This window comes from Neodiprion virginianus, chromosome 2 (genome assembly GCF_021901495.1).
Source record: "Neodiprion virginianus isolate iyNeoVirg1 chromosome 2, iyNeoVirg1.1, whole genome shotgun sequence".
Classification (NCBI taxonomy): Eukaryota; Metazoa; Arthropoda; class Insecta; order Hymenoptera; family Diprionidae; genus Neodiprion; species Neodiprion virginianus.
Genome location: NC_060878.1, coordinates 31,103,899 through 31,114,979, shown reverse-complemented (window position 1 = coordinate 31,114,979; position 11,081 = coordinate 31,103,899). Strand labels below are relative to the sequence as shown.

At 39.5% G+C, this 11,081-nt stretch overlaps 1 protein-coding gene across 1 annotated transcript; it reads right to left on the bottom strand.

Annotated features, from left to right (window-relative positions):
- Nucleotides 1-7,023: 7,023 nt before the first annotated feature.
- On the bottom strand, nucleotides 7,024-10,545 carry LOC124297224 (uncharacterized). The gene is made up of 5 exons (XM_046748014.1): nucleotides 10,394-10,545; nucleotides 9,457-9,509; nucleotides 8,360-8,545; nucleotides 8,089-8,261; nucleotides 7,024-7,985 (listed from the first exon to the last, which is right to left on the bottom strand). Exons 1-5 carry the CDS (start codon nucleotides 10,421-10,423, stop codon nucleotides 7,645-7,647), a joined length of 783 nt encoding a protein of 260 aa, XP_046603970.1. The 5' UTR covers nucleotides 10,424-10,545; the 3' UTR covers nucleotides 7,024-7,644.
- Nucleotides 10,546-11,081: the final 536 nt, after the last annotated feature.

Sequence of the window (11,081 nt, the reverse complement as noted above, 5' to 3'; positions counted from 1 at the left end):
ATTTCGATGATTGTTATCATGTTATTATTTCGACTCTGCATACCGCGTCGGTTAAACGAGTACAAATAATTTCTAATTACCTTGTCAGAGGGGTTGAAAAAAATATTATTTTTCACCGCAGATCTGCATATTTCCCGCTTTGAGATGTACCGTGCAAAGAACACCAGCAGAAGCGTATCCTGCACAAAGTATCCATGTGTGCCATACGTACCCGAGAGGTGAGCCAATCATGCTAATGACGTAGTCAGGCACAAGGATTCCTTTAGCATGTATGCTAAACTTGTACAAAGTATTTATTTTTCTCCCTCATCAAAGAGAGAAAAATAATCATCAGATAGAGTAATAACGTGGTACGCGTTACGTTTGGTTCGCCCCTCGCATGAAGCCTTCGCGCGAAGCGTCGAACTTGACGTGAAAAGATGCGCAACGAGGTGATTCGTTCGTCGCGCGTTTAATCTCTGCATAAAACCGATTAGGTATGCCTAGGTAATTGATTGGTCATCCGATAGAAAGCGAGGCGTGTTATCGATTGACTAATGCACGGCTGTGATCTGGGTAATGTATAAAAGTATAATAAATAATATAAACAATGCCAAACACTCTGGGGATGCTTATTTCTGAGGGGATCCTTTATTGCGTAGCCGTATATGTACACACGTGTGCACAATGCACGTACGTATGCACATAGAGATACATTCACGACGTTTAGTGTGCGAAACTTTGACGAGTCGAGGATGGCATGTAACTTTGGATGAGGATGAGGATGAGGACCGACTGACGAGCCCCGAGCCATCGCCTGCAGCCTTTATACCCGTTTGTACTTCTACCACACGGCGAAACGTGGAGTATAAGGGCTTGAAAAATATTCCCAGGCCAGATAGCTTTCACACGTATCGCATAACGACGCCTTTCTGCTCCGTTTACAATTTACGGCTGTAACACTAACAGTAATACATTAGACAATATTACTTTTGGGACGTGTATCGCTACCGCGGAGACCAACCTTCTTCTCGCTCTTCTCTACCATCCGAAGCTGCACTCTCGAGCAGTCGGAAGAAGCATTTACGAAAACTTCGCTTCCCGTGCCTCGCGATGTCGGAGAAAATTTATTCTACCGATACGTAATTTTTGAATCTTTTTGTAGTCAGCGGGATTATTATACCGCGGAAAGAACTTCCACCCTCGTTTAGTATGTTGTGGGATTTTTATCCCTTGATCCGCGCGATCCGCCGATATTTTCACAGCGAACTCATATCAAGTTTGGTAAGTTCTCATTCGGTTCTTTGGAAAGTCTGATTTTTAATTCATTATCCGCTCGGAATTTACGTATGTCAGGCTGTTCTTGTGTACATGTTTATCCTAATAATTTCCCTGGACGACTCGGGACTCGCGAGGCTCTTGTATATAAGGGTTGGATAGAACGAGTCGAGGGCGGGGTGTTAGTCATTAGTTGATTGGCTCGCGAGTTTGTAACTTGTTCGAATCATAGCGGTCGTAAAAGAAAAACGTGAAAAAATAAACAAAATAATACAATCGCGAACAAACGGGCTAAGAAAAACTTACGTTTTCACAGCTATACGTACGTATTGACGTGTGTGTATTTATGTACTTATACATATAAGTATACATACGTATATAGTGGCATGCTGTTGCATGAAAACCGAACACAATTCGATGTAGGTGTATCATACATATGTCTCAGCACGATGTGCTATTGGCAAGTATTTCATTCTCATTTTTGCTATATTTCTATTATTGGAGGAACATATACACATACAGGGTAGGTTAAAAAACTAGAACATTTCGTTTCGCGTTTGAAAATTCGTAAAACCCTTGTTCCTTGCTGAGAAACAGAATATTGAAAAATGGATTTTGAAAAAGTTACTGGAAGGTTGAAAAAAAGTAATATTAAAAACTTGTTTTACTTGATTTTCGTTTGAAATTGTTATTCGAAGAAAGATGGAAATTGAGTTGAACATTCTTTGATATTAGTTTTTATCATCCTCACGGTGACTTGTCGAAACCCGTATTTCAAGAGAATTTATCTCAACACGAAATAAAGATTTTTCGGATTTTCAATTGCGAAACGAAAGGTTTATTCTCCTAATTTCGAGCAAAGAACAGCTTTTGAAAATCAGTTCACCCGTTAGGATTTTATTCACGTTTTAAATCGGTTAGGTTTTTTTCCCCCCCATCCTGTGAATCGAACTAGTTAATGCCGAAGCTAATAAATTTAAAAAATCCACAGCATATTTTCATATCAGTATTATTTGACTATGAAATTCTAAATAAAATATTGAAAAAAGGACGCGAATAATCACATGTTTCTATTGTACCAGGTTGATTAAATGTGTATAATATATATTGTTAAATGTTGAAACCTATATATTTTACAAAAATCACAATGAGACATTTTTTTCGCTAGCCGTGGAAACAAATCATGATATGTGCCTACATCGGATTCGTACAGACGCTAGACGCCTTCTCTATTTCTCTTTCATCGCGATTTTCGCTCAAGGAAGAGTGAAAAAAGGCAAGAGAGAGAGGGAGAGAGAGAGAGAGAGGAAAGAGCATCTTCTCCTCTCACTCAAGTCGATTCGCGACCGCGTTGGTAATCCACTCACCGAACGCCGATACGCGCCACGTCCGTCCGTACAACGCTCCATACACGTGTATTCGTAGGTGTGACGCCGGCGAGAGTGTGCGGCATACACGGCTCGATTCCCATCCACCCCCAAACCAACCCCCGCATTCGTGTATTAAAACCACTACGGCAAATTGTCCAGCAGCCCCGAGTCTCGGCCCTCGACTCACATCAGCTACTCCACTCTCTTCCATCGCGTCTCGCTACACGACTCGTACAGCTTTGATTAAAATATTGCCAGTTAGCGGCGTTACCTCGTGCGTGCAGTCGGGATGCTCCTTTCTTTTCGAATCTCTTAAATACGAAGCTTTCGCGGAGCTTGATTGGCCAAAAATCGATACTTTTTATCAACGACGTTACGGAGGGGTCGTTTAATGTTTATCAAATTTTCATATATTCCTAAACCGAGGAGATTGCTTTGGAAATGCAAAAATACCAGATATGGGAATTGTAATCTGCTGTGGATCGGATGTATCGAGGGCTTCGTTTTGTAATAGCTTTGCGATGGTTGAAAATTCAGTAGAGTCGTTCGATTTCACGCGATGACGACTCGTTTTATTCGGAATACTATTTTACCGTGATTTACTATAAAACACTTAAATCGTTGAGTACGTTGAGAATTCAATTTTACAATATCGGACCGATATTGGTTATGACCAAGAAACTGTAATATAGAATTGACTACTGAAAAAAACTGTGGAAAATAGTTTCCTGAATAAAACGAGTCGTCGTTGAATAAAATCTAAAGAATCTACTGGACTTTAAACCAATATGAAGTAATTTGAGATGTAACAACGTTGTCTAAACTTTTCTTTTTAATTCCACTATTTTCGATTTTCGCATATCGAAGAGATCTTCGATTTGCCAAAATCTGTGCGAGGGAAAGTTCGCAGACTAGTTGGGAAAGTTGATTAAGCAATATTTTCGATAGTTTCGAAGTGAAAAAGAGTGTTAATTTGTAACGCGTGTGAATGATTACGTAAGGTTATCGGGAGAAAAATCCGTAAAAGGTTCGAATATAAGCGGTGGTTGGTAGATACGCGGTGTTAGAATCTGTATCGGGACTTTGCGAAATCGCTACATCAAATTCAAAGTTCGCTTCGAAGCCAATTCTGTGAAATACCCAGCAATAACTCAGCATAAATGGCCGAGGCATTACACCTATTGCGATACTTTATTCAGTTCATAAAACGTTCCAGCTATAACGTATTGCGGTGGTACGTGCCTCAATTTCATCTGAGATACGTATTTTTTAAAACTTCACATCCGAATCCAACCAACTCCTCCCGCTGCCCCTCATCCGACTTCCATTTCCACTTCCCTTTCCACCATCCTGCGTCTTTTTCTTGCCGCACGGAAACAGCGACCTCAACCTCCAATTGGCTGTGTTTGATAAGTTGCAGAATTATGGAAACAGATACATTACATCTGTATATGTCTGTATGTATACATACGTATGGATACGTATGTCTAATACATGCATGCGAGATCGCGGCGTCCCTTTTACTTTTTGAAATAACGATGTTCCTCTGTTTTATTGCTTTTTCCGGGCTTTTTATTCTCTCTTCCGTGAAGCACAAAAATTATCGCTGGGAGACGAGCGGTTGTGAAAATAAATTGAAAGGATAAAATACGGTTGACAGACGTGCGTGTACACATGTGAATGTATGTATATGCATGCAATGTGTGTGTGTGTGTGTGTGTGAGCGTGTGTGTGTATATATAATGAATAACACGTAAAGGGAAAGAGATGACGAAAAAAAAAAAAGAAAAATCGTTCCTCTTTTTCAAGAGATCGAAATTAACTCGCCCTCAGCACCGCGCGTATAAAATACGGTGCGTAATATTATCTTTTAATTCGTTCTAATTGTAAACGTCGAGAATCAACACGAACCCCTTCTGTTTCTAATTACAAGAATTAAAACAAGGCAAAAAAAAAAAAAGGAAAAGAGGAAAAAACACACAACAGCGTGAGAGAAAAGTGGAAAAAAAAATTAATTTCATTTCAAACGTACGCTCTCCTGCGTTGGCTCCATCGGTTCTCTCTGCCGGCTAAGAGAGAGAGAGAGAGAGAGAGATAAAGAGAGGAGGAGATGGGGTATCAGGTATAAAGGCCTAAAAAAACATTTGCCATTTTTACCCAAAGGTCACACATTCGGAATTAATTGAATTTTTTTTTTATATCTGTTTTTTCTATGTCTCTCTCCGTTTTTATTTTCACCCCCGTTTTTTTTTTTTTTTGTTTTTTTTCATCGTTTTGTTTCATACCCTCCCTTTCAACGGTCGAGGCTCGGCTATTTTCCTACTCCTCATTGGGACCCCCTTTTGAATTTCCCTTTCATTCCTCATTTTTAATTATTTCGTGTAAACCACAGTTTAAAATATTTATCTTATATCTTATAGATTGATCAACGAATCGCATAAGTATTATATACAAAAATTTGCAAAGAAATCCTCCGGAATGAAAATTGAATTTCACGCCATCATAATGCGTTCGCTCTATCCGTTTCCTTTTTTCAACTCGTTCTTCTCTTCGACTTCACATTTGACAATTGGAACGTTAACTTTGGTTGCCGGTTGATCTGCGGTTTCCATTCCCTATCATTTAAAACCTTTATTTTCGTCTTATTTTCGGTTCTGCTTCTGAAGAGTCCGGTACGTATTGTTTAATTAACCATGAATAATAATCTCTTCCAAGAAGCTATAAATCAACTCACATATCGTAAATCTTCAGCCTGCAGCACGGACCAAAAGATGTTAACACAAGTGTTGTCTCCGACTAATTGTAATAAATCCTTATTTAAAATGAAAACAAGCAAAAAAAAAAAAAAAATTTACGTTCACGTTAATGTTAATACAGGGGAAGACATGTTCAGTTTAAATCAGAATATAAAAATATTTTTCTCGCGGTAATTACAGATAGAGATTGAACTTGAATGAGGTGTGCAAGAGTAACGGACCGTTTATTGACAGTCAAAAGTTTCTCGGATTAGCCACTGGAATCGGGCGCTACAATCGGGCAGAAATCGGCGAGCTGGTTTTCAGAATTTTCAGTCGAGTTCTAGACGTGTTGACGATCGGAAGTGTTCGAGGCAGTCGAGTAGATATCGGTTTGTAAGCAATAGCGATACGCGGCCGGGGGGTGGGGGGGAGGCGGGCGTCAATCTTAGATATTCAAAATCTTAGATACATATTAAAGGCGCCCGGTTTTCTGCGGTTGAGATATCAAGGTGTTCGGGTGACCGCGTAGAGATGCCGGATTGTTGTCATCGCGGAAAGAAAGCATCAACGGTTCCAGTGGCTAAATATTGAGGAGTTTTTGTTTTGGAGTGGGTGTACATGTGTGTGGCTGGAGCCCCTGACGCCGCAATTGATAAGTTCGTGACGGAGACGTGGACTTGAAAATGCCGTGTGATCTGCATCGGGACTCCGACGTGGAGCACGGTAAGTACATGCGCTACATTTCGAATTTGTTGCTCGTTGATCAAGGATCAAGGCATTTCGATGCATTGCGGTGTGTTATGAGAATTGTGCGGGGGAATCCCAAAAATATGAATGAACAGCGAGGTGAAAAATCAAGATACAACGAGTGAGTGTAAGAGAGTGAAGGGTTCTCCGTAAGTTGGGTTCGTCAGCGGTAGGTGAAAAAATAAAGAGAGGATGTAAAAGACGAGGTATAAAATTTAAGCCTAGAAGGGCAGCTGATTTTATTTTTTATTTTATGTCATTTTCATTTTGACCTTTTTTTCAAATATCCTACTCGCACAAACAGATTTATGACAACGGCGACTGCGGTCGGAGTTCGCATCCTGCCCGAATACGTCTCCCCGTTTTTTTCAACGCAGGCAACCATTCCTCCACCTCCTCCTCTTCTTCCTCCTCTATTGTCTCCAAATATATGTATATACATAGGTATATAGCTGAGCGGTGTCCATGCAGCGTCATTGGCAAATAAATTTTTACACCGGTCCGTAAAATATCTGTCTCCAAACATCATTCGTCTCCCTTTCATTCTCTCATCCATACTAGTGCAAGAATTTCCCGTAATATAATGTATATACACGTGTATAACAGCCGTAAACGTAAATCCGTGTGATTCGACGTTTCGGCTTGTATTAATATTATTATATTACGTTTACATCGGGTATAAAATACACGCGAAGAGAGAATAACAGTTTTTTTTTTAAATTCATCTCTTCCATTTACAACCGGTAAATATTTACATTATTCTATTGCAACGTATTTTACATTTTTCGATAATAATTTCAGAATGCTCGACCTTTTACGTGGAAGCGTGAAAATGTTTTTACAAATCTAACTACATTTGGCAATATTGAGGAAATTGGGAAACAGGATGATAAAACTGTACCACACGCCAATTATACTTATAATCACAATTGGTTTCTTTTATACAATAAAAAATCAACATTCGACACTGCACTCGTTTTGCGTTATGTGACAACGAGAAAACGCTCTATTCGCAAATTAATATATAATATCAGCAAACCGGAAGTTCGGACACGTATAGCTGCTAAACGTATAACTTGCGAAATTTTATGAAGTAAAATAAAGTTTAACCACAGTAATGATAGTGATGAAATAAAAGACAAAGAATAAATAACGAAAAAGTTATAATGAGAAAACGTTACCCGCAGACTTCACCGCATGTACAAACTTTTCACCTCAATTATTTTCTCTGCGCCATATCGTTCAGGGGCAGTTTATTATGCATGTGAGAATCGACAGTGAAGATATAATAATACGCACTAATAGAGGGGGGCGAAAAGAGAAACAAGAAATAAAACATACGAAAGATGAAAACACGCGATTAGTTATGTCATAGAAATACGAATCTGGCCTGTATTGACGTAGAGATTTTTAATTAAATGTTCAGCCTCTGGGTAAAACTGTGATAGAAACTATAATTGAAAAACTAAAACTGACTCCAATCTCGATGGAGAAAAAATGAAACCGGGAAAAAGTGGACGATGCAAAAAAATTCAGTATTTCCTCAAATTTTTTGGATGAAACGTATAAATTGTAAAAGCGTTGCTCGACTTGATTTTCGAGGTAATGGTGGCGACGTTTTCGCTCTTATCGTCACATTGATGGGACTTTTTGTCATCGTGTGAACTGAAGAGAGAATTTTTAATGCTGTGAAGTTTTTCAAAAAATGCTGTCAACGGGTGAACCTTTTTTTCCTCCTTTGCGGGGGCCGGCTGATGAAGTATGATCTCCTGATGGAAAGGAAGATGGAGAGATATGTGTGTCGGATGATGGTGTTCCACCGTCGGTTGGTACTTCTGCTGCTTCGAGTGCCGCTCTATCTTTTGCCTAATCGCTACGGGCATCGAAATTAGAGCAGAAAAAAACGAAGAAAATGGAAATGTACGGTATGAGAAGAAGAAGAAGAAGAGAATAAAGTTCACGTGAGAAATACTAACCAGCGATGTCAATCTGATCTTGAAGCGTCAAACCGTTTGAAAGGTGACTCTGATGTTGCTGAGGCCAAAGATCACCGCCAGTTTCGTGATGCTGGTGTTTAGGAATAATTAGTTCTGGTTCAGGCACGTGTTTGTACTCCTGATCGGTCCATCCCAAGGATCTCAGCTCCTCTCTGAAAGGATCGGTGATCGCGTTACGACGCATCTGTGACGGCGATGAAATCGCGGATAAGATCGCATATGTAAACTGTTTGCACAGCTTTATTATCACCTGTGCAAATTGTCCAATTCATGCTTCCCTGGCGCCTTGACGTGCTCGTAATGATCGTCGATGACGACGCTCACCGGCACCGGATAATAGTGAAGATGATAGTGATGAACGTCGTCGTGAGACTTCTTCGCGGATTCCTTTTTCTCTTTCAAAGAATGGAAGAAGTCCATGAGCGCTTTTTTCGGGCTGAAAAATAGCGATTCGATCATTTGTTCCGAACCCGAACTGAGAAAAATTTCAATCGTTACCGGTAGTACAGAAAATTATGATTCTATAAAAAAGTACTGATGAAATTACGACGAAATTCGATATAAGTAACTATTTATTGCGTTTTCAGCTGTCGATATTATATTTCACAGTAGTCATTGTTTTTTATACATTTTTTTAGTCAAACAGGGTTTCGAAATCAATTTATTGTTGTTCCAAAGATCAGTGGCACAGATATTCGGTAGTTTGACGAGTTATCCAATCCCCATGATTTAACGTTCAAAGCAGAACAGCGAGCAGCGGCTGGCCGGTCGGATTGTCATCGATTTATAATTAACTCCCCATTACCATCAGCGAACTGTTCAAACATTCAAGTGAATGAACGACTTTGGATCGCTCCATGCATGCGTGATGCACTCGCCGAGAAGAGTCTCTGGCTTGAATTTCCATCGCGTGTCTATAATGCGGAAAAGGTTTCATTGGATGGACTTACCGAGGCCAAAGAAACGCTTGATTCGTTTGTTAAATATCCAGACGCTGTTTACGACCCTGCAATATCCCGAAGGCACCGGCGGCGAAACCGGGGTAATGGTTTTAACTTTTGAACCCTGGTAAATACGCGAACCGATCAAAGCCCACATCGCGGTTAACTAGGATTAGCGCTTCCGGATTTGGTTAATTTATCGGCAAACCGCACGATTCGCTAATTCGAGCGATAGAATCTGCACCGCGGCCCAGATTTAGTCCGAAAGTTTTATATCGGTACACGGGGTGGGAAAAAAAGTTGACTTTTTATCAATTACTAGTAATTATTGAATATTATTATATTTAACCGGTGACAGAGAGTCTCATCGGAATAATTAGCGTCGTAAATTTTTAAAAATACTTACTAATCAAAGAATATTGCCTCGGATGTTGTCGCTATCAGCAACAAGAAGATTGTCTGTGTAAGATGAAACAGAAACAATAAAATATCGTTACAAGATTGAAAGAATGGTGAAGTAAAGTTTATTCACATTACTGTGTACGTCAAACGCACTTCGTTCAAATTAGTTCAAAAAACCAGTAATTTAGAAACACTTTTCATAAACGATGTTTCAAAATATCTTGCAGAAAACAAATCTTTGTGGGTTGCAAGAGAACAAAATTTTGTTTCATAACAGTTGTTGTATGATTATTATACTCGCAATATAAAAATTTCTTATCCGTATAATTGTAATACATTCCACATTTCAACTCAAAATTGGTTTTTTTTTAATTCCATATTTTCCATCAATAACGCGTTTTATTTAACTATTTTTGGTTGATATCGCAAAAACAAAAAATATTGAACAAATTAAAAATACACCGAAACTGAGCGTCCATAATATTTAAAAACGATTAAGCGATTAAACACAATCGCGAAAGAACTTTGCATCAGATTAACACAAATAGAAAACTTCTCCTTCACGTAACTCATCAACACGTTAAATGGCACAGTAATGCTATAAATTAAGCTGATCGAATGTACGCTACGGTCTCTTTATCAAGAGTGTTCAAAAGTCCGAATCGCTGCAAATAACCGGTTAGTATCGAGTGTAAAAATCATGCTCGTTGCAAAACGATGATGTAGCGTTCCTTAATTTCACAGTTTGCAAAATGAAGGTTGATAATGTCGAACGCCCTTCCGACGAGCCTTTTCAAACCGGTATGAAAAATCAAATGAAAGCAAAACTGCACATAGAAAACCATAACAACTGACCACCACAAATAAATATGCCAAGAAACACGTTTTTTTTTTTTTTTTTTTTTTTTGTTTTTCGAAAATGTATGAACAAGTTGGATTACTTTGAAAATGAATCTGTTATCCATCGTCATTCGTGATCGTCTGGTTGCCCAGAATTGAGCGATCGTCGAACACCGTCCGCGTGAAATGCATAACAAACTGAGAATGACTTCGCCCTGAGAGCCTCTTATATTCCCGGCTCTTCACTCTCTCTCTCCTAGATTGAATTTTTAAAATCTATCCCCATCGCGACTGGCCGCCGCAGCTTCGTCGCCGTCGCGATGGGCTGCGTCGCGTCGTCCGGGTCAAGGCGAAACGGGTGCGTAGACACTTCTCGCAGAAAGCGTGTCTCACTTTATTGCGAACGAGTTAACGACCTCTTCTACGTCCGATATACTTACCCTGATATGTGACGCCAATGTCAATCAAATCGTCTAATATACCAACGCCGTGTAAGTGTATGCAACCAAGTCGCGGCATCCGATATTCGCACCTCGGTCCAGAAATCTTTCACGATTTCTCCGATCGACTCTCGACTGCCGGATAATAATAATCTAATCTTACCCCCCTCTCTTTGTTGTCCTTTAACTTCGTGTTCGTTTTAAAGAAACTATAGTACGAAAGTCTTCTAATTTATTCAACAAACCGGGACCAAACGGATTTAATTAAATAAAGTCTGAACGCGAATTCAGGTATTTACACATCTGTCGGTAATAAAGTATATGTGCTCGTTCGATTTTTTGTATTTCC

Coding starts and splice junctions, on each gene's coding strand:
- LOC124297224 (XM_046748014.1), bottom strand. CDS start 10,423: ATGACGATGGATAACAGATTCATTTTCAAA. Junction 8,262..8,359: donor GAATTGGACAATTTGCACAG/GTGATAATAAAG, acceptor CGATCCTTTCAG/AGAGGAGCTGAGATCCTTGG. Junction 7,986..8,088: donor AGATCAGATTGACATCGCTG/GTTAGTATTTCT, acceptor CGATGCCCGTAG/CGATTAGGCAAAAGATAGAG.